This window comes from Schistocerca americana, chromosome X (genome assembly GCF_021461395.2).
Source record: "Schistocerca americana isolate TAMUIC-IGC-003095 chromosome X, iqSchAmer2.1, whole genome shotgun sequence".
In the NCBI taxonomy this organism is placed as follows: Eukaryota; Metazoa; Arthropoda; class Insecta; order Orthoptera; family Acrididae; genus Schistocerca; species Schistocerca americana.
In genome coordinates, this window is record NC_060130.1 from 841,987,734 (window position 1) to 842,012,123 (window position 24,390).

Genomic DNA, 24,390 nt, shown 5'->3' on the forward strand with positions numbered 1-24,390 from the left:
ACCGGTAACCAAAAGAAGATTATACAACCGGCCCTAATGAGGCACACAGAACGATTGCTCATTCGCAAACAGCATTTCTGAAATGAACATAGTCTCGTTAGCCACGTTTATATGCTTGAAAGTAATTATTATTTCTAAGGATCATTAATTTACGGTAGTAAGTATACGAGAAGCGAGCTCGTGCTACGGAACATGGGACAATGGATGCCTCACCGCGCTCAGATTCGATACCAAAATCGAGGTCGATCGACATCCTAGCGATACACTCGATCAAGGATCCATGGAGCTCGGAAAAAAAATAGAAAAAAATAAACATCCTCGACGATAGAAACTAGGCATGAACACGTCGTTGTGAGGTGATGGAGAAGTGTCACTGCTATCAATCTAGCATGTGCTGAATGCTCGTTCCAGAGATATTTCTACTTGTTGGTTGTATGTAATGTATGTCTGTGGCTGGGTGAAACTGAAAATCAGTGATATATGCAACAACTGTTCAGTGCGTTGCGTCGTTTGTTGTGTGGAGGGTGTTGCAACAAAGAACGAGCGTTTTTGTTTTCCGAGATGGCCAGTTTGAGAATTAATGGCCAGTTGTCTGAAGATCATACCGCATTTTTCATGTGTGATGTACAGGAAAAATTTAGAGGTGTCATTGCATATTACGACGCGGTTATCAGCGTGGCTGATAAAATGGTAATGTGATCTTATCTTGTCTGTGATTGTCAGGTATTAAATTTTAGTTTGTTAAACTTAAATGGAGATTGCTTGAAACTGTAGGTGTGATTGTTAAACACACGAAGAGAAAACATGTAGTCGGTAGTCACTGATACAATGTGAAGATTGTGAAGTACGGTACCCTCTACATTGGACTTCACAGTTGCTTGCAGAGTATGGATACAGATATTTGTGATTACGAAAAAATCGGTGTAGACTTCATAATTTTGTTTACACTACTGAAAGCCGTGACCCATTGACTTAGAATTCATACCGCACTGAAAAATTACCGTCGCAGACATTGAATGTTTTTATAGCAGATGTTTAAAAGGCACCTAGAAATTCTTGCAGCGAATTCATAGATCTGAGCGGTAAGATTAGCCATGTTACATACGCTCGAAGCGGTAGGATTCGCTGATATATTCGTATATTGTGGATACCCTTACCATAATACTACCAATGGTATTCACTCTTTTATTCATCTCTAGACAATTTCCTTTGTGTAGATGTAATCAGGCCACACTGAATTTCAGTTATACCTATTGATATATGTAAATCAACACAGGCATATCAGCATTCTGTCGAAAGTATTATAAACAGTGTCTGTAGTGTCTCCACAGTTGTCATCAAATTCCTTCCACTTGACCACAGATAACTTCAGGATCATGACCATGCTGTGATACCTCTGTTACATCTCTGTGTTTTTCACTCTGCGTTTATTCATTAATCATCTGCACAGTTTCAGATTTTGTGTCATGCCTGACTTTTATTTAGTTTAGTAGGGAAGATGTATAATATTTTCTCAGGTTGGCGCTTTGTAAGAAAACACCCAGCCATATGCCCTGAAATGTTGTCCATCTTTGTTTAGGTATTATTGCTATGTTAACACCACATTTTAAGATAAAGACTATACAAACAACCTAGGCTTTGTTTGTCTGAGAATGAATGTGTATGAAAGCAAGGGAGGCTGGAAGAGGGCAAGTTGCCTTTTATCCAAAGTTACATGCTGTCAGTGTTTCTTTAATGTAATTTAATGGCAGGTATCATGGTCTCTTTCAGTGGATGTTTGGAAGTTATCCATTTATCAAATGCCATTGACTGTTTTTAACATGTTTAAGGTTTTAAAGCCTCAATGTAGTTCTGAGAAACATCTTTCAATAGCTTGATATTTTAATACATCTTAGTACACTGTGGTTAGTCTATTACTGATTTTACTGCAACTATGACATATACTATGTGATCAAAAGTATCCGGACACCCCAAAAACATAAGTTTTTCGTATTAGCTGCATTGTACTACCACCTACTGTCAGGTACTCCAAATTAGCGATCTCAGAAGTCATTAGACATCGTGAGAGAGCAGAATGGGACACTCCATGGAACTTATGGGTGATTGGGTGTCACTTGTGTCATACATCTGTATGCAAGATTTCCACACTCCTAAGCATCGCGAGGTCCACTGTTTCCGATGTGATAGTGAAATGGAAACGTGAAGGGATACGTACAGCACAAAAGTGTACAGGCCAACCTCATCTGTTGACTAACAGAGACTGCCAACAGTTGAAGACGGTCATAATGTGTAACAGGCAGACATTTATTCAGACCATCACACAGGAATTCCAAACTGCATAAGGGTCCACTGCAAGTACTATGACAGTTAGGCAGGAGGTGAGAAAACTTGGATTTCATGGTCAAGCAGCTGCTCATAATCCACACATCACGCCAGTAAATACCAAACGACACCACGTTTTGTGTAAGGAGCGTAAACATTGGATGACTGAGCAGTGGAAAAATGTTGTGTGGAGTGATGAATCACAGTACACAATGTGGCGATCTGATGGCAGGGTGTGGGTATGGTGAATGCCCGTTGAATGTCATCTGCCAGAATTAAAATTTTAAGGTGGTGGTGTTATGGTGTGGTCGTGTTTTTCATGGAGGGGGTACTATCACAGCACAGGCCTACATTAATGTTTTAAGCACCTTCTTGCTTCCCACTGTTGAAGAGCAATTCGGGGACGGCGATTGCATCTTTCAGCATGATCAAGCACCTGTTCATAATACACGGCCTCTGGTGGAGTGGTTACATGAGAATAGGGACTAGTGTAGCAGGGGATACAACCCGTCGGCTTTGGACAATGACGTCACAAGTCGCCTATCGAGAAGCGATTCTTCTTAGTGTTGTAGCTCCCTTCAGTGGCTGATAAGTGTTTTTTGGCTTTTTAGAAAAAAAATCTCACGAGATAGAATAAACAGATCCACTTTACTAAGCAATCAGTAAAAAAACGAAACTGAAACATAACAGCAAAAGCGAAAATGGTAAACTGCTCTCTGGCGACTTGTGACGTCAATGTCCAAAGCCGACGGGTTGTATCCCCTGCTACACTAGACCCTGAGAATAACATCCCTGTAATGTACTGGCCTGCACAGAGTCATGACCTGAATCCTGTAGAACACCTTTGGGATGTTTTGGAACGTCGACTTCGTGCCAGGCCTCACCAACCAACATCAATACCTCTCCTCAGTGCTGCTCTCCATGAAGAATGGGCTGCCATTCCCCAAGAAACTTTCCTGCACCTGATTGAACATATGCCTGTGAGAGTGGAAGCTGTCATCAAGGCTAAGGGTGGGCCAACACCATATTGAATTCCAGCGTTACTGATGGAGGGTGCCACCAACTTGTAAGTCATTTTCAGCCCAGTGCCTGGATACTTTTGATCACATAGTGTATGTAGATTATGTAAGTTAATGTTTTTGTACCATTGTTTCTTTTTGATAGGTGAAAACAGCAAAAATATTGAATATACCTTTGATAGTGACTGAGCAGTACCCAAAGGGCTTGGGACGCACTGTATCTGAGCTAGATATCAGCCATGCATATCTTGTGGAAGAAAAAACGAAATTCAGTATGATAACTCCAGTAGTTACTCAAGCTATGCAGGAAATTTGCAAAGGAGCTGTGAAAGCTATAGTACTTTTTGGCGTGGAGGTAATTTCATCATATTTTATTTAATGTGATTTTAGATGATAGTGTGCTCCTTTCCTGTTCATGAATATATAATATTTATTTGTTTAAAATCAGAACTTTATCATATTTTTGTACACATTTTATATACAGAATACACACTTCAAACATATCAGTACATGCCCTATCGACTGATCCTTTCTTTTAGTCAAGTTGTGCCATAATTTTTTTGCCCCAATTTGGTTCGGTGCCTTTTCATTTGGTTTGCGGTGTACCCAGCTAATTTTCAGCATTCTTCCCTAGCCCCACATTTCAAATGCTTCTGTTCTCTTCTTGTTTTAAATTGCTTACCTCCATCTTTTTCGCTTCCATACAAGGCTCCACTCAAAACAAATATCTTCAGTAATCACTTTGTAACATTTAAGTTTGTATTTCCATCAATAAATTCAGCATAATGAGCCAGAGAGCTTTGCATTCAGAAAGATGTGATGTACAGGTAATTTTGGAGACCTTCCATATAGCTTTTAAAACAATTTCAATGTGATAGCAAAGTTTTAGTATGGATCAATGGATGACCAAAATTGCTACAGATGTAAAGAACCCAAAGACCACCTTTCCCTCTGCTAATTCTTTGAAATAAGGGCACTCGGATGCTTAATATTGAACACTCTATATGTAAGGTGTGTGAGAAAAGTAATGAGACTGACAGCACTGTGAGTGAGTTGGCAGTGCTGTACTGTGTGTGTAGACCGGCATGTTCATCCCTTCAGATGCTCAGTCTGAGTTTCGGCTCCATAAAGACATCACATGATTTTTGAGAGCGACATCAGTGAAGTTGCGTTTTTGTTGTGTATTACAAAAATGGAACAGTGGAATTTAGAGCAATGTCATGCCATCAAGTTGTGTGCTAAACTCACAGAATTGCGAGTGTGACTTTTGAAATGTTGAAATATTCATATGGGGAATATTCCTTATCAAAAGCACAAGTTTTTTGCAGGCACAAGTCAGCTTTGGAAGGCCAAGAACACAATGAAGATAAACCTCGCTCAGGGAATCAGTCGGCTTCAAATACGTCAAACATGTGTGCTCTTGTGAGATCAGACCAACATTTAACAATGATAATGGGTGACCTGTTAAACGTAAACACTTTCACAGTACATCATATTTTGACTGAAGCTTTGCACATGCAGACAAGTGGATGCTGCATTATGACAACACCCCATGTTACACAGCCACTTCCATCATGGAATTTTTAACCTCAAAAGGCATTCCTGTTGTCCCCTGATTCCCCCACCCCCCTCAAAAAAATAAAATAACCTGCTCTGAATCCTTGTCTTGTTTTCTTTTCCTGGAATTGAAAAATGTCTTAAAAGAACCTCATTTTGGGGCTCTGGAAAACTTTCAAAAGAATGTGACTGATGTTAAAAGCCCTACTATCTGAAGCCTCTCAGCACTGCTACCATGACTGAGAACGACAACTCTGCCAGTATATAGCTGCCGAAGAACACACCTCGCACATAAATTAAAGTCGCCTCCTCATGCCCGTCTGTACGTGCAGGCCAATCTCAGGAACTGACTAATGGATGCACTGATTCATGAGGAAAGTTTTTATTTGTAATTTATAAATATTTCATACACATTGTCTGAGCTATGATGAGCTATAGTTTCATTGTGAAAGCAACGTGATGTCCTTAGGTTAGTTAGGTTTAAGTAGTTCTAAGTTCTAGGGGACTGATGACCTCAGATGTTAAGTCCCATAGTGCTCAGAGCCATTTGAACCATTTTTAACCTCTCAAATCATGTGGAGATTTGCCAAAAACTAAGTGTGTCTTGGATTCCATGTTACACTTTAGTTCCCTTTTTCCAGGCTGGATAACTGGTTAGTGACAAGCAAGTCATCTAAGTGTCATCCTGTTGATTGCAGCTGTTCCAGAACAATTGCAAAGCAAAAATAACATGCAAGTCCAAGACCTGTAGTTTTCAACTCTTTATGCTCAAAAGAAACCCCAGCATGGGATGCAGTTTTACTTTGTTTGTATAAAGTAAGTTATACAGCAGTGCGGTATATGACTTCAACATTCAGCTTTCTCCTTTCCTTGAGTCGAACACATGAGGGTTGGAACTTAAATATAGGAAACTATTTATTCACAACCGATACAAAAGAGTTACATGTTTGCACCTGTTACTGTCCTTCAAAGTAGTCACTAGTGCTGTGCACAACCCGTTACCAGTGATGTGGAAGGCATAGTATACCTTTAGCAGAGCCTGTTCCGTTGATGGTGTCAATGGAGCAGTCTAAAGTTATGGTGAGTCTCGTGTTTGATGGTGATGGTGTTATCCTAGCGCATTACGTTCCTCCACGGCAGACCGTCAATGCACAGTATTATTGTTCGTTTTTGGAGCATCACCTGCGACCAGCTATGCTAAAGAAGCGGCGACACTTTCTGCGCAATGCTCGTTTGGTCGATGGGACTGGGAAGTACTGCACCATCCATCATACTCCCCAGACTTAAGTCCTTGTGACTTTGATTTTATTCCGAAGATGAAGGAACCACTTCATGGCATTCGCTTCAGAACTGTTCCAGAGATTCGATACGCAATAGACCGCTCCATTCACACCATCAACAGAACAGGCTCTGCTAATGGTATACTACGCCTTCCACATCACTGGCAACGAGCTTTGCACCACGCTGGTGACTACTTTGAAGGACAGTAACAGGTGCAAACATGTAACTCTTTTGTATCGGTTGTGAATAAATAGTTGCCACTATTTGAGTTCCAACCCTCATACATGCAAACATGATTCTCCGCATAGTGGGGTGGAATATATTATATGGTTGGACACTTTCAAATTATGTGGAATACTGATAAATGAATCTCTGCTATTGACACATTTTGAAATATGATGACAATTTCAGCCAGCCAGGTTCTGCTTCCCTCACATTAGCAACTACAATTTGCGTTCTTAATTCACTGCAAATATTTTGAACAATGGGCAGTCAGTTACCCAACTTTTAAGTGTTCTAATAAATGTGACCAATAATGAAAAGAGGACCACCTCATCATGTGATGTGAGACTTAAAATTTGAAATAATCAGATATTTTTAACCAATAGTTTCCCTGCAACCATTTGAGAACAGTTGCATAGCAAAAAATAATGTGAATCCAAAACATATGGAGTCTTTATTTTTTATGCTTCAAGTAAAATATTTTCCGAAAAAACTACTGCAGCATCTTTGTTTTATTCACATACAGTGTGTTCCTTCAGTAGACAACTCACCTTTCAGCTTTCTGCTTTCCTTGAATCAAACCTAGAAGTGGATATGATTTTTTGCCTGGCATGGCGAAGAAGTGTGCTATAAAGAGTCTAGGAAAAAGAAATGCGCCAATGAGTCTCAATAATGCTTCACAGTCCGTACTATGCTTCACAAGAGGAGTGCTTTAACGTGAACTGAACATGTAGATCATGTTTACTTTCTTCTTTTATTTGTGCCATGTCAACCACCCTCCAATACATTCTGAACACACACACAATTCACATACAATATTTGAATAGGTTGTAAACATATTATCTCCAACACTATGTACTCCCATCACTGCCACAAGATGTCACCCCAAATGTCAATTCAATAAGGAACACATAACATTCATGCTTTGAGACAACTTTATTGACATGCGCTCTTACAAGGCTTAAGCTATGTGAAAGGGATGATATTTGCTTACTTAATATTGTTCTCTGAATTTTATTCATGGCCCCCAAACAAAGTGTGCTGCGCCATTCAAGTCATCTGGCTGTGCGAAGCCGGGCTGCATTGTTAGTATTGTAATAATTACCAGTATGACCAGTAAACCAGTTCATTATCATGCTATATTTTGAGACTATAAGATGTGAGGCAGACATTTTTAGACTGAATAAATCCTGTAAAATTCCTTGACAGATCACATACGTATAAAAATGTCTGAAATGTAATGCTTTTTGATTATTATGCAAAAGTTAAACATCTGTATTAAAAAAATAAGAAAAACTTTAAAAATTATTGAAGCTATGCTGCTTTTACTGTAAGCTTTTTCTTTAGAGGTCCAGTTGATGATGTAAAATCCCTCAGTATATTTCTCTGCTCTGTTGCTACATGGTTTGCAGCTCCCCTGTGCATAACAGACACAAGGCTTCTATCCCATAAAAATATCACTCATGTATGTCAAATGTATTCCCCTCTTCATACAACATAATGTGCCTGATGTTGTTGTGCATGGGTCTATGAAAAAGGGAACATACTGAGCATATGGAGCCAGAGAAACGACTGCAATTTGGTGACACCTAGTCCCTACCACTCAGCTAACAGAAACATAACTCACATTGTTATTGTTATTACAATATAATGTCCCACTTGCATAGCTGTGTATGAATTCTTGAAGTCTTTGTCTGCAAGACACATGCTGCTGTTAATTATACAAAGTGCACTAGATGAGGAAGTTTGGGGCCCTTTCTCACCAGTTTTTGAATGTGTTCAACCCTAGCTTAAGGTAATACATGATGACGTCTAATGGTTGATGACACATGGTTACAATAATTCTATAATAAGAGTATGGAATGTTCAAACCAGTGGATTTTCCTCCAAAGAAGGGGAAAGCTGTTCTATCTAATGGAAAGTAGGAGTGATAGCTTTTGGAATTTATAAGGTTTGCTAATTATATAGTATCTAGTACACAGAGAAAAATCAGTGTTCAATGTAGTGATTTTCAATTAATAAATTTTGTAAGAAATTGATTGTAGAATGACCACATAGTTGTAGAACAGGATTTCTTCTACCAGAACAGTACACATCTACAGTTGCTTATAACCCTACCACTACTACTGTAATTTAGTATGTTTTTGCCTAAATAATAGAAAACGCTGTCTCTATGTTTCCACGTTTAACCCTCTTACTAAATTTAGTTTAGTTTCCAAATAAAGTACATTATGGGAGGATTGTCCTGTTAATAGGAAAAGCTAATCAATAGAGTTACCCTTTTTACAGGATTTGACTGTGTGTTGTGTCGAATAGATAAGTAAATCAGACTATTCACTTCTTTTCCTAATGTCTTACCCAGCAGTTAGAAAGAAACACAGTATAAACAGTATTATATTTAAGCCAGGACAACGCAGTTCCAAGTTCATTTAGTGGTTTAAAATATGTACTAATGATAGCCAGCCTATCCTGGCAATGAAACAGTGAAGTATTGGAAAAGCACAAGTATGAATTTTGCCTACTTTCTTACTACTGTTTAAGTTGCTTCTTCAAATAAATATTACTCCACATAAACAATGTAGGTGCAGACACTGGAATTATTTGACTACTACACCCGTATACATTATGTTTTTAAAAGAGAAAAAGTCCTGTAGATAACTTCAAGGCAGCTAAAAAAGATTTGGCCAGGGGGGACCTTTAGAAAAGCAGTTTGCATAACCAACAAACTTAAATACTAAAATACTTAGATACTAAAGCACATACATTTTATACTGAACATTTCACTCCTGGAAAACCTCTTTTGTACTGGAATTTACTTTTAAAAGCTATTACTCTTTTAACTAACTCTGTATAGTCAATTAACAGATTCTAGTTATTTTGCTTCACTCTGAATTTTACATAAGCAAACTTTTGCTTTAACACTTTGCAATAAGAAAACTTTTAAAACAAGATAGTTTGACTTTATTTCTCTGTAATGTACTAAAGCATGGACATATATTACTCTAACTAAATTTTTCATTATACCTTTCAGTGAAACAACTAAGACAACTTTTGTGTAACTGTTGCTAAAGATGAAAATATTTGTAAACTCTTTAACTTTATGATGCAAAATTACATTTAAATTCACTCTACTCAATTTACACTCTTCCACTACTGAGACATAATTTCATTACAACAGGACTGAGTCCCTCACACACATATCTCATTATTTACACGTAAACAATGTAAATGGTGCCTCTTGGCACTTTATAAGTCTGTAAAACAGGATACTTGGATTAATCAAACACCAGGAAGGAAGCCTATATAGGTGTGTGATTAGGATGAAATAACAGGGTGAACCAGTTTCTTTAAAGTTCAAGAATGATTGTTCATTAATAAAACACAGTTTAAATTAATGGTTCACACTGTAAAAAAAAAAAAAAAAAAAAAAATATATCCTATCTGTTGACTGTAGACTTGAGTGTGGCGAACAGTTCTAACGGCTACACTACCCACAGTACAGCCTGAAAGTATCTTGCTGTATGGGCTCAATTTCTCTTCTCTCCTGCTCCACAAGGGCGTTGCCTCAATCACTGCTGTCTACAGACTGTGTGACTTACTCCCTACACTTGCTCTAGGTAGTGTGCCAATTCGCCCTTGCACCTTTTCCACTCCCCAGAGCCATTTTAGTTTCAAACAAAAGCACACTGGCTTTTACACAACACCTATTTCTTACATTGTTCCTAAGCATTTCCTAAAGTTGTCAAATTTACATCAACATGAACACCGAGCGAGGTGGTGCAGTGGTTAGACACTGGACTTGCATTCGGGAGGACGACGGTTCAATCCTGCGTCCGGCCATCCTGATTTAGGTTTTCCGTGATTTCCCTAAATCACTCCAGGCAAATGCCGGGATGGTTCCTTTGAAAGGGCACGGCTGACTCCCTTCCCCATCCTTCCCCAATCCGATGAGACCGATGACCTCGCTGTCTGGTCTCCTTCCCCAAAACAACCCAACCCAACATCAACATGACCAGTTTATACTTACAAATATTTTTAAATACAAAATGTCATCAGAAAATCATTTAACATAATAAACAATTTACATAGTATTTTACATACATTACTCATATACAATACAAAGAACTTCAACCTCCAGTATAGCACACTTTACTTTACATATACAGAAAATATAGTACCAATATGCGAAAATTTTAAAACAAAAAATTATAAAAATCTAGATGAACCATAAAAAATAGTGTTATATGCTGTGGCTTGAAAGAAAAAAATTGTTTTGCAGGGTTAAGGGGAGTATGTACGTCCTATACCCACAGTGTTAAATTTGCAATATTGATGACCCATTATCTCAGAACCTGTGACAGATAGAGATCTGAATATATAGTATCACTCCTTTTCTGATTACTGAACCAGAACCGAAATGTACAGAAAAATAATTAGCTAGTTATGATTTTTTAAAAATGTTGTTCAATGTTTTCTTTTAAAAGTCCACTTTTTCTTCTGTAAGTAAAAAACTGTTAGAGGTAGAGATGTTTTTTGAGGTTCAGTGGCTGCAGTATACTAACTGGTAACATAGTGTAAAATTAGAGATAGGTATCTGTAATAGTTCCTGAGATAGTGGGTCAAATAATTTTAAAAATTTCATTTCTGGCAAATCAAGTTCAAATATTTTATTTGATATTAACTTACACATGGAGGCATTTCAGCTTCTAGAAACAGCCACGCCCATAATCAGCATTATCTGGATCCTGTTCTTGACTATCCTGCAAACCTAGAAGCTTCCTTCTTTTCCTGCCTCCTGCTTCTTTAGTCATTTCCTCTGCTGCACGCTGGGCTTTCATGATCCTAAGTCGATCCATTCGCTGAAAGGCTTGCAGTGTGTTGGCACCTGGAGTGATACCAAGTTCCTCTAGTACCCAAATTCTTCCCTTTATACCATCATTAAATGTTATCACAAACACTCAAGCATAGAGTTTTCCTTCCTACAAAGACATTTTTTGGTGTGCGGGTCCAAATTACATTATTGAAAGATTCATTCGGGTTTTGTGTTCGACCATGGAGACATTTGGAAAGAATGTCAGGATGAGCTAATTCTCTATATATTGGTTTAATAGCTTCCATCACTGCAGATGGTGCTATTTGTGTGCCTAAATTGTTCCTCGCTACCCGCTGCCTGAGCTTTGCGGTACTTGCACCGTGAATCAGCACCAGGTGGACAAAGACCATGTATAGGTGTATCATCAGTGGAAGATTTGTGGAAGAATGTAGCCCACACTGCTCGTTTCATCCCTTGTAGGTCATGTGTATTGTTTCTTATTGCCATTCCATAATAATGCTGGAGTTCATCAATGTTTTTGTCTGTGAGTCTTCCTTTACCGTTTAGAGTCTTTCCATCTGATAACTTCTCTTTTCCTTTTGTCTGCTTTAATTTTCGGAGACGTGTTCCCATCCATTTTTGAACGTGGCCCACACTTTCAATCTTAACAATCTGCTTATTACCATAAGGTTGGCTTTCCACTACTGATTTGTAAGCTTTTGAATCACCATCCCCCAAGTACTCAGTGTAACACACACCTCTCTTCTGTTGTGAACGTCTGAACATAGAAACAACTGCAGTAGCCTCCATAGCTCCACTAGTTCCCTCATAATTCTTAGCACAGTTTGTTTTATAGCTTTCACTTGTTTCATCAACTCATTTACACTGATGGCAGTATTTAGTTAGCACTTCAATGTCTAAAACTTTACCTGTGTCAACACTAGTGACAGTTGCAACTGCATTTATTGATGTGTGACCTCTCTTCTTCCATGTTCCATCAACTGCCACAGATAAGTCTGTTGTGTTATTTAATTGTACTGCTTCTTTTGCAGCAGCTTTCATAGAAGCAACAACAACAGATTTGACACATTCACCAATTACTTCTGTGTACTTACTTGATCTGGTTGGTGGGTTTGGCAAGTTCAGCATTGCACATAATACTTCAGCTGCAGTCAATCCTTTCCCAATGCACCTCATTCCATACAGGAATCTAACATTGCTCTCAAACAAGTTATTCTTGCACTTTTCAGAAGTCCAAAATGATGTTGAGAGCTTGCAAACTTCGCACTGAATATCATGTTTGTTAGCCAGTCCAGTCCTTGCAGATGAGTCCTCAGAGATGCTAATTTGCCCACCACAAACCTTACATGACACAGGATCTTGCAAAACTTGTCCTAACGCACTCAAATCTAAAAGAACATAACCTAAACTATTTTGATCTTTGCCAATAAATAAATCCTCATGGTCTCCAAGTTTCCTCTTCGAAGCACTAGTAGGCATGTCCTTATCACGGGTCTGTGAAAAATCTATTTCAGGATCAACACTGGATTCAGATTTTGTGATATGCTGATTTCCATGGAAACGTCGGTTCTTAAAACAACCCTTCTTTTCGTCATGTTGAAAAGAAGTATAAGAGCGTATAACAACACACCAAACCACTATGTTTTCAGTTCAAAACTTACGAAACACGACAACCACAAAGTAAATAAACAAAATGCATGTGCTATACCGCCATTTCTGTTTACACAGTGCATCCAACCTCTTAACACGAACATTAACATGATTTCAAGGAATAAATAGCTGAAAACCACAGCCTTCTAGATTTAATAGTTCAAGAGATAGAGATACTTAGGCAAGTCAGTGCAGAACGACCAGATAATTTTACACATGCACTATTAACTTTGAAATGATAAAAACTACACTTCCAGTGGAATTTTTCGACAAATAATGCATCAAATTATTCAGGAGATATCAAATATTAATAAGAGATAATAATCCGAAAATGTCACTTTTTAACCAATTCCGCCATACGTACTCACCTTAAAGAGGTAATAGGTTTTAGACAATTACTCTGCTTTTATATGGATTGTCTGATTTCGTAGCACCTTTGTCTTACTAATGTGACATGGTTAGTGCCCTTGGCAATTGGAGACAGAAGGGAGGGCTTTGGTTTTATAATGGAAGGCATGTAATCATTGAAAGATGACTGAGAGAATGATGTGGGACATTGACATATGGTTGGAGCTAGGAAAGGATTGGTATTGGGCAAAAAGTAAAGCTGTTTTGAGCCTCATTGCTAGTTTGAGCATCAAAGTCTTTACTAGCTGTGCTCCTTTTTGGATGAGAAATGCCTTTGCCTTCCTCCAACCTCTGAACTGATTTATCCAGCCAGTTATATGTGGATGTACCTTTTACTGTGGACTTTAAATCATGGTACAACCTGACATTTTATACACTTACAAATTGTTACCAAAGGTGAAAGAATCAACAAATGTGAGAACAAACACTCCAAGTAACGATCCATGCCAACCTGTAAAAGGGAAGTGATTTATGTAATATCAAAAGGATGAAAGAGTGTGGGCAGATAGCAAATAATGCAGTATATGAAATAATCATCATAATCTTGGGATATGTGGCACACGTGACTGATGTTGACAAGCAAATAGCATATTGGACCGAGACAGTCACACAGAGAGACTGCAAAGTTTACTCTGAGACAAGGATGATAAAAGGTTTGAAAATTAGAAAAGATATTCCCTGTGCAATGGCAATAGAAGCTAAAAGGCCATGCAATGCGCAGAAAGTAGTATTTTGTGTTGACTCTTATATGCTCTGTATGGGCTGGGAAAACTGTTTGTTGTAGGCAAGGACAGTCTTACAAAGTTCTACTGTTAAACAACTGCTTTAATTTTCCTGACAGACCACAGGTGAAAGAAATGTTTTAGATCTCCTGGATACAAACACACATGATCTTCTTGAGAGTGGCACCAATGAGGGAGGGCAAACATAAACATAGTCAAAGCCTTGCAGACAAACAAAAATTATGTGAAGCAAAATGTAATGTGAGGAGGGCTATGCGAGAGGCATTCAATGAATTCGAAAGTAAAGTTCTATGTACTGACTTGGCAGAAAATCCTACGAAATTTGGTCTTATGTCAAAGCGGTAGGTGGATCAAAACAAAGTATCCGGACATTCTGTGACCAAAATGGTATTGAAACAGAGGATGGCAGACTAAAGGCCAAAATACTAAATGTCTTTTTCCAAAGCTGTTTCACAGAGGAAGACTGCACTGTAGTTCCTTCTCTAGACTGTCGCACAGATCACAAAATGGTAGATATCGATATAGATGACGGGGATAGAAAAACAATTAAAATCGCTCAAAAGAGGACAGGCCGCTGGACCTGATGGGATACCAGTTTGATTTTACATTGAGTACACAAAGGAACTTGCCCCGTTCTTGCAGTGGTGTACCCTGGGGCCCCAGAAGAGCGTAGTGTTCCAAAAGATTGGAAAAGGGCACAGGTCATACCCGTTTTCAAGAAGGGACGTCGAACAGATGTGCAGAACTATAAGCCTATATCTCTAACGTCGATCAGTTGTAGGGAATTTTGTAACACACATTATGTTAGTGTATAATGACTTTTCTGGAGACCAGAAATCTACTCTGTAGGAATCAACATGGGTTTCGAAAAAGGCGATCGTGTGAAACCTAGCTACCTAGCTCGCACTATTCGTCCACGAGACTCAGAGGGCCATACACACGGGTTCCCAAGTGGATACCGTGTTTCTTTAACTTCCGCAAGGTGTTCGATACAGTTCCCCCACAGTCGTTTAATGAACAAACTAAGAGCATATGGACTATCAGACCAATTGGGTGATTGGATTGAAGAGTTCCTAGATAACAGAATGCAGCATGTCGTTCTCCATGGAGAGAAGTCTTCCAAAGTAAGAGTGATTTCAGGTGTGCCGCAGCGGAGTGTCGTAGGACCATTGCTATTCACAATATACATAAATGACCTTGTGGATAACATCGGAAGTTCACTGAGGCTTTTTGCGGATGATGCTGTGGTATATTGAGAGGTTGTAACAATGGAAAATTGTACCGAAATGCAGGAGGATCTGCAACGAATCGGCGCATGGTGCAGGGAATGGCAATTGAATCTCAATGTAGACAAGTGTAATGTGCTGCGAATACATAGAAAGAAAGATCCTTTGTCATTTAGCTACAATATAGCAGGTCAGCAACTGGAAGCAGTTAATTCCATAAATTATCTGGGAGTAGGCATTAGGAGTGATTTAAAATGGAATGATCATATAAAGTTGATCGTCGGTAAAGCAGATGCCAGACTGAGATTCATTGGAAGAATCCTAAGGAAAAGCAATCCGAAAACAAAGGAATTAGGTTACAGTACACTTGTTCACCCACTGCTTGAATATTGCTCACCAGTGTGGGATCCGTACCAGATAGGATTGATAGAAGAGATAGAGAATATCCAACGGAGAGCAGCGTGCCTTGTTACAGGATCATTTAGTAATCACGAAAGTGTTATGGAGATTATAAACTCCAGTGGAAGACTCTGCAGGAGAGACGCTCAGTAGCTCGGTATGGGCTTTTGTTGAAGTTTCGAGAACATACATTCACCGAGGAGTCAAGCAGTATATTGCTCCCTCCTACGTATATCTCGCGAAGAGACCATGAGGATAAAATCAGAGAGATTAGAGCCCACACAGAGGCATACCAACAATCTTTCTTTCCATGAACAATACGAGACTGGAATAGAAGGGAGAACTTGTAGAGGTACTCAAAGTACCCTCTGCCACACACCGTCAGGGGGCTTGCGGAGTATGGATGTAGATGAGTGACCTTAATGGTTTTACAAAGACTAAGGTCAGCAAAGGTAGTGTTAGCCCCAATCTGGCTGCCTTACTGCCCCACATCAGCTACTTGCCTGTCCATGCCAACCACTGCCTGCAGCTGTCTGGGGGGCCACTCCAGCTTTAACAGCCTGGTTTAGCTAAATACATACTTGGTAATAATAGATGGCATCCACATTGTTTTTGTGGTAACATTTGGAGAATGAAACAGAGCCTACTACAACTTTACTACTAAAGAGAATGTAGAGAAAGTAATAGAGAAAACTTGGCGTCAGTTTGTGTGCCAATAAGAAAGGCTATGCATAAAAGCTACAGTAATTTCTACAGTCAGATGGTGAGAGATCTATCAGAAAATCCTAGTTCTGGCCACTCATAAAGTTGGCAAATTAACCCAAACCTTCCATTGAACCTCTTGTGGATTGGTCTGGTGTTGAAACTGAAGACTTCTGTTCTGGAATAAGCTAACCAGTCATTGGAAAAACAAGTAAGACTGCTCAAAGCAAAGAAGGCACTAGTCACTGACAAAATTTGTATCAGACTTTTCATTGAATATATTGCAAAATTGGCCCTTTTCCTGTATGTATTAAAACATCATTGTGCAGTAAATAGTTGTGGGTGAGTGGACTGACTAGGGCTTCTGTATCTTATCACAGCTGGACCCAGTACAATATGTTGTGACACTTGTGAAAAGAATCAGAGGAAATACTCATTTAAAGTTTTAATTCAATATTGAAGACAGGACAGTTTTCCAACTTGTGGTGGGAGACAATTTTGGTTCCTCTCCTCAGACTAGAGAAAGACTGAATGCCTTAGTAGTTAAAGAAGTATCACCATCATAGGCTCATGAGTTGTGTAAGACCCTGGAGCTAATGTTAGCGATTGTTTGTTGTGGACACTAGTGATCAGGCAGCTTCTTAGCTGTTCTTTGTTTGATTTCAGTAGGTATCAATCCACTGTCAACAATCTGATCCAATTGAAGGTGGCTATAAAATAAGCATGTATATGAATAATTGTTTGATAAGCCAGACATACAACACTACATGGAGTGACACTGTTCTGAGACAGCTCCACCAATGGAGCACCTGGCCATATCCATGTGGTCCTTCCCATCCCATTCTTCTTGCAGGTGTAACGTTGGTGAAGTTTAGTCTGACATGTGTGAACAGGAATATTTTAAGGGCAATCAACATGAGAGTCCAGTTCAGTGCTCATTATTTGTCTACAGCTCTACAGTTTTCTGTTTCTTCTCCAACCCTGCCTCAACAACTTGTCATTTGCAACTCACAGTTTGGAAGTTGGAGCAGTTGGCTGCTGAGACAGCTTTTTATTTTATACAGATAAGAGTATGGGGGTTGGGGTCTGAAAATACTCAATGCGAGATTATTAGCATCCTTGTGAAAACAGTGTGGATTAAATATTTGGAACACACACACACACAGAGTGGATAAATTAAGAATGAAGGGAATAAAGGTGATGTGACCATTTCTGATAAATGGTACGTTATGTTTCTTGACTGTCCCATTTACCACCAAAATATCTAGACATGAACATATGTGTTCCATATATCTATCAAATGAAGAGGTTTCCACTGACCTCTTGATGTGGCCCTCCACACCTCCCCATTAGATGATGACTATACCAAGGACTACCTTCCCATCTGACTCCACTGGCTAAACTGTGGTAGTGCCCAGAAGGAATCCACCAAGGTGTGTGCTGAGCTAGATAAATTGACTTGACTGTGTTTTAACATTATTAACCATGCTGTTTGGAGAAACTGTCACACCGTTTTCAGACCACCAAAAGAGTCTTGTGTTTGGGTGAAGTAAGGATTGCTGCCTGGCATTTACAAGCACAGATGCATGTTTGTATGGAGTTTTGAATGCCAACCAATGGCTGTTTGTATTACTGACTTTCAGGTAGCAATAGTAAAGTGTTGCAGAATAGTTTAAGAGAACATAGAGAGAGTATGGGTTGCTAAACACCATAAACCATTCTACTCCATTGTAGATCATGAGAAGCATTCCAGGAAGGGTTCCATTTACTGTTATAATGAATAATGGCTGTCTAAAACTGAACAAAAGAGCCATGCAGACTGTAGTGGAATATTTTATCATTTTTCAATCACATTATGTAAGATACAAAACTTTGTGCAAATATTGCTTCTCCTGCAACATGACATCAGACTTCTTACTGATTGGATGTAACATGCTATTGCCACTTACCAGCCAGCACAATAGTATTCTCTGAGGCCTTGGATAAAAGGATTCCGACAGGCAGTATCCCAGAGCAGACTCTTCAGTTAAATGACATTCTGTATAGTGGCTGTTGTTGCAGATTGTGAAGATTTAAGGAAGTCCTAGTTTTCACGATAAGGTTACATTATTGTTTAAAATGAATAGTGTTTTTTTTTTTTACTGCTGTCAGTTTTGTATGGCACAGATATTAGGCTTCATTGATTATCTCTTCAGTATGTTGAAATTTTCACAAGAATGAGTATAAATGCTGTTACTACATTATTTAATAAGCAGAATGAATTTCGGAAGGAAAAAAAGGGAAATTAAGGAACTGTGAATAGAAAAATAAATCCTTAAGCTGTAGCAAAAAGCATTGTGGAATGTTATTGGGAAAAGGAAAGATGGGGCAGGGGAGGGGGGGGGTTGCATTTGTTTGATAAAGAAAGAGAATTATGTGGGAGAATGGTTAAGGTGCTCATAATGAGTGAGCTCTTAACTTTTGTGTTCTTACAATAAAATGACATAGAGATCAATATGTTTCTCATTTTGGAATTGTAATCTCATTGGGAGCAAGCATGTTCTGAGTATATATTATCTGTTTTCATATTGAAAGATGGATATCAGTGCCTATACGTTATGTAGAATGTCTCTGTTCTGGTGTTTATGTATTGCCTGTAGGTTAGGAGATGAAATTTAAGATTTCTCTCTGCCATAAAATAATCAGTGTAACTAAAATCAGAAGAGACTGTATTTATGTATGCATGCTTAGAACTTTTAAAGTTTTTTTCAATTAATTTTGTAAGTTTGGATTTCATGCCTTATAGAGTTGTAATAAATGGGAAAATTACTTATGAATGTTATGTCAGGTCATATCCAAGCAAAAACTGCTACTGTATGCAAACAAGATAAAATGTAGAACAAACACATTGTGCCAGTGTTTCTTTTCCCTTACCTGTTATTAGAAAAATCTTGAGAAAAATTGCCTCTTTTGCAGAGTGCATTTCTTTATTGCATGTAAAAGGGTTTTTTGTATGTAACAGGCATTTGTGTAGGTGTTTTGTGTGACGTGTATTTAATTCTGATGAACTCATTGCCATTAACAGGGAGTAAAGAGGGGGAAAAATCTCTACAGGGAGTGAAAAGTAGCCACAATACACCGGTCTTGTGGAGCAACTGCTGGTTATAGGTATGGCAACAGAAATCCCTGATAATATAAGTTGCGATTTTGTAGACTGAATCTGATACCATTGTAATGGGAGATGAGTAAGGAAGTCCATTGTTTCTGTTAGGTCCTGACAATTTAGCAGAGAAATATCAGTGGTGAGAAGACATAATAATAAATCACCGAAACAGCCTTGCATTTACTTTTTTCATTTAATGCATGGAAGGGTTCATGACAGATGCAGAATATTAGGTGAGTCAACTTGGAATTATTTATAATTTGTTCAGTCTGTGCTTGCTTACTCTAAACAGAAACTGACTGAAAAATAGAGAAAATATTTATTATTGTTATTATATTCTGTTGTTGAGTGTGTGCACCATGCTGCATGCTACAGCTTTCAGAGTGATAACAGTGATTAGTATTAATCCTCCTGGAAGCTGTCCCTTTGGCTCTTATCAGCTTAGTGGTGTCAGAATTTATTTCTACTAAAATGAAATTATCACATGCTACATTATTTTTTGTGGGAGAAGCCATTTACTTAAATCACAGTTTTCAACAGAAGGTACAAAAGTTTTCCATGTAGGACATTAGAGAAGAAAATGCTTCAAAAGTAATAAAATGCATTTTCCTAGCTTTCCTTCATACAGCTGTGGATCATCAGTAGTCTCTGTCCTTTCAGACATGCATGTAAGTTCTTGCTTGTCATCACCAGTCACCACATACGTAATATTTGTAATTTATTGGTTTCATTTATGTAAATGTGTTATTGTCTGCATCATCTCAGTTGTCACAATTTTTATAAACTGTACTTTCTGCAGTTAAGTTTATTTTGAAATTCTAGAAAAAACATGTTGTCATTAAGTACTTCATTATTATACTTACATTAAATAAAAATTAGAGATTTGTCCAAGAAATGTTTAAAAAGATACCTTGTGTGACATACATGTCATATTTAAGAAATGAAGTCATTTTTTGTTGTTCAATGTTATAGGCTCATGTTTGTGTGGAACAGACTGCAGCAGAGTTACTAGCCCATGGTATGCAGGTGCATGTTGTTGCTGACTGTACATCGTCACGGTCACAAGAAGATCGTTTCCTGGCTCTTCATGTGAGTAGCATCTATTAAAATGCCATTAAAATAGCATCATATTTGCACTTCAAGTAAATACTTTATAAATACTGAAGTGTCATTTAGGAAATCTCGCTCCTTCCCCCCCTCCCCCCCTCCCCCCTCTCCTCCCCCATGTGTGTGTGTGTGTGTGTGTGTGTGTGTGTGTGTGTGTGTGTTTTTTTGTTTGTTTGTTTGTTCTGAATTGTTTATAATCGACTACTTAGCTGTGACATAAGCAATTTAATAATCACCATTTTAATTTTTTTGAATGATAGAAAAACAGAAAAGTGGTTTTGTTTTGAGCTCATGTCAGTCTGAGTGTAAAAACAGCGTCTTGAATGATTTGACCCAGACACAAAAAGTCACTCATGTATTTTGAACTTGCCTGGTATTAGACTGCATTCTTTCCTGCCAAATGTGTTTTCTTAGATATATAGCTTAATGCAGATGAGAAACAACATAGTTTGATATGTGCATCATGTGTGGTACTTGAGCAACCTTTCTTTTTTTTTTTTTTTTTTTTTTTTTTTTTTTTAACCAAACTATACAGTCACCAAAATTTGAAAGAGAATGGAGTGGGGCAAAATAGTTGTTTACTAATCCTAATCTTTTGAAAAGAATTGTGAAGAATGAAGCAGTTGCCAAAGATGGACTGTGTGGAAGCTTGTTTCACTACTGTGACCTTGAAACTTCCTGGCAGATTAAAACTGTGTGCCGGACCGAGAGTCGAACTCGGGACCTTTGCCTTTCGCGGGCAAGTGCTCTACCAACTGAGCTACCCAAGCACGACTCACGCCCCGTCCTCACAGCTTTACTTCTGCCAGTAGCTCGTCTGTGAGGACGGGGCGTGAATCGTGCTTGGGTAGCTCAGTTGGTAGAGCACTTGCCCGCGAAAGGCAAAGGTCCCGAGTTTGACTCTCGGCCCTGCACAAAGTTTTAATCTGCCAGGAAGTTTCATATCAGCGCACACTCTGCTGCACAGTGAAAATCTCGTTCTACTGTGAACTTACAAGCATACAACAATACTGAATCTGCACTCTCGTGGATCATTCTTACATGTCCGATCTGCCATTATACAGATTTTTTTTTCTTCCTGAGATTGAAAGAAATAATGTATGGGCATTGTTTTAAGTCTTAGCCTGTAACTGTATATACCTACTTCAAGAGTTGCTGAATGACTTAAGTTTGTTGAGGGATGAATCTTTGCATACCACTTATATAAACACTATGGCTAAGCCATTTCTCAGCAAGATCCTTTCTCTCATGTCTTCTAGTCCAGCAAGGTATGCAGGACATCTTCTATGAAATCTGGAAAGCAGAAGAGAGACAATGGCAGAAGTGAAGCTATGAGGTCAAGTCATGAGTCGTACCTGGATAGCTCAGTCAATAAGACAATGCCTATTAAAGGAAAAGCTCCACATTCCATTTCTTGTATGGCTCACAATCTGAAACAATTAAAAAATGTGGGAGAAAAAACACAAACAAAATTACATTGATATAATGGTGGAAGTGAAGTTGTGAGGGTGGGTTGTGAGTCGTGCTTGGGTAGCTCAGTCAATAGAGCACTTGCACGCAAAAGGCGAAGGTCCAGAGTTCGAGTCCCTGTCCAGCACACAGTTTTAATCTGCCAGGAAGTTTCAGTTACAGCATGTTGAGGTGATAGGTAGGACAAAATTTGTTGGAGTTGTTCAGAACCATAGAGATGAAGCAGATTTTTATTTGAATATTTTTATGGCCTTTTAGCAGTAGTCTCAGTTCGTGCAAGGTATTTCATGTTAAAAAGTACATAGTGCAGTAAATCCCACTTTTACACTTTTCAAGAGACTTTAAAAATTTGTGAAAAATGCAGGAAAATGTAATATATGGGAAATAGCTTTTTAAGCAGAAGAAGTTACGTGTAGAATTCTCCCCCCCCCCCCCCCCCTCCCTCCTGCATTTTCTTAGTTTTTGTATGATATATTTACATAATAGGCATAAAAATATTTGCCAGGGACTCATTTACTATCTAATAAAGGTCATCTGAATTTTGTACTATGTTTAGCCACTGATGTGACATTTACTAACACTTTTGTATAACAAATGCGATTAAAAATTATGTATTTTGGAGAAAGCAAACTCGGCACCCACCTTGCTGATTTATGTATTTGTGAAGTAAAGGTGCCGTATTTTTTGTAGACTGCAAATATAAATTTTTCAGTCTACAGAAAATGCAGTTCAGGTGTACACTGCATTAAAGAGCTCTCCTAAATGCTTCATTTTTATTGTAACTTGCCCAGCAAAATTGACATCAGTGGATGAACACTGTATGCTGAACATATCAAGCAGTTTGCAGTTTTGTAAGGGAAAGTGCATGAAATATTGTAAAGTGCATTAAATATGGCACTACACCATGGATCAATCTGTCACCACAGTCTTTATTTTACATTCACTGGCTTTGCCAACTTGTAACAAAGTTGTAACCTTGAAATCAACCCAGACGTCTGGCTATGGTACAGATCAGTTTGTCACAACAGCCAAGATTCCAGGGGAGGGTACCATTTCACACTTCAGCCTTTTAAGCACACGCTTAATAAAACATTAATAAGCTGTTTTATTTGTTATACTGTTCTTTAATTTGAATGGTCTTACATAAATGTGATACAGTGAACAAATTGATCCAATATTATGTGTTGGGTTTTTTGTGAATTTATTTTCAGTATGATTTTCCAGTCCATAAACACAAGGGAAAGGTATGGCATCTACATCTTAAGCAGAAATATATATTTTTTATTGTCTTCATTGCTGCACTTACAACTGCAGTAGAGGGAACCCCACTGTCATCAACACTATCACTTCCTACACTGTCATCATTTTCTTGTATGTGAAGCCAATCACATCTTCCACAGATGCACTTTCATTTGTTACAACATTGTTATCAACATGTAGGAAATCTTGCACAGGATACTCCAGCTGCAGCTTTTCTCACAGTGAAGCGAGCAGAGTTTCAGTGTCATCATTATTACTCTTAGCTGGTGTGTCAGATCCATTTCCTTTGACTGCTGTGTCAGATCCATTTCCTTCATCTGCTTGAATGACTACTGCTTTTCACAAGCAGTTGGACATGGTTGACTCCTTCACCTCTGTCCATGCCTTGGAAATATAGTGCAAAAAGGAGGCTTCCAACAAAATTATTGCCTTCTTCATAATGGCTTTCCTGTGGTAAGCTTTAAAGACATGGATAATACCCAAATCCAAAGGCTGCAATTTGCTTGTGCAATTCAATTTAGGAAACTTTAACTGTGCATTAAATAAGATTTTATTTTTTGGATGTGCAGGTCAACAATCCACAAACAAGAGAATTCTCGCAACATGGCTATGCAGTTGCTTCTCGAATAATTCCAATGTCATCCGCACTTTATTGGCACAGTAGTTTATTGGCAATATTTTTGTATTTTCTTAACAGCATAGTTCTCTGATTTGCCAACCACGAACAGTTTAATTTTTTCTGAGCCGTCAGTGTTTGTACCTAACATTACTGTCAGGCAAACACTATTGTGTTTCCCTGCATGGCAGTTTTTGTTTTGTAATCTGCCTTCATGCGATTCACTAAAGGTTTTTATATTTACCCTGTTTCCTTTGTCATATACAGTTTTGTTCACAAGATTGTACTGCTTCTTGAACCTTTCAATCTACCCTTTAGATGTGGAGAAGTCCTCGATTCCAAGCACACTGACCACATTCAGTGCCCTTTTTGCACAACTTACCCTGTTCGTGGGGTGTTCCAGGCACTTGCTGTCTGAAACAAGTTCTTTGT

The 24,390-nt window shown here is 38.5% G+C and overlaps 1 protein-coding gene across 3 annotated transcripts in view; it reads left to right on the forward strand.

Moving 5' to 3' along the window:
• Nucleotides 1-301: 301 nt before the first annotated feature.
• The window catches only part of LOC124555805 (isochorismatase domain-containing protein 1-like), a 32,813-nt gene continuing 8,724 nt past the window's right edge, over nucleotides 302-24,390 (forward strand). For all 3 annotated transcript variants that reach the window (XR_006968590.1, XM_047129866.1, XM_047129865.1), the window contains exons 1-3: nucleotides 302-690; nucleotides 3,487-3,696; nucleotides 20,478-20,594. Coding sequence is in view for 2 of the 3 variants with exons in the window: in XM_047129866.1 (XP_046985822.1) it covers nucleotides 481-690; nucleotides 3,487-3,696; nucleotides 20,478-20,594 (537 nt within the window). In the remaining variant the exon portion in view is untranslated. The remainder of the gene's footprint in view (nucleotides 691-3,486; nucleotides 3,697-20,477; nucleotides 20,595-24,390) is intronic.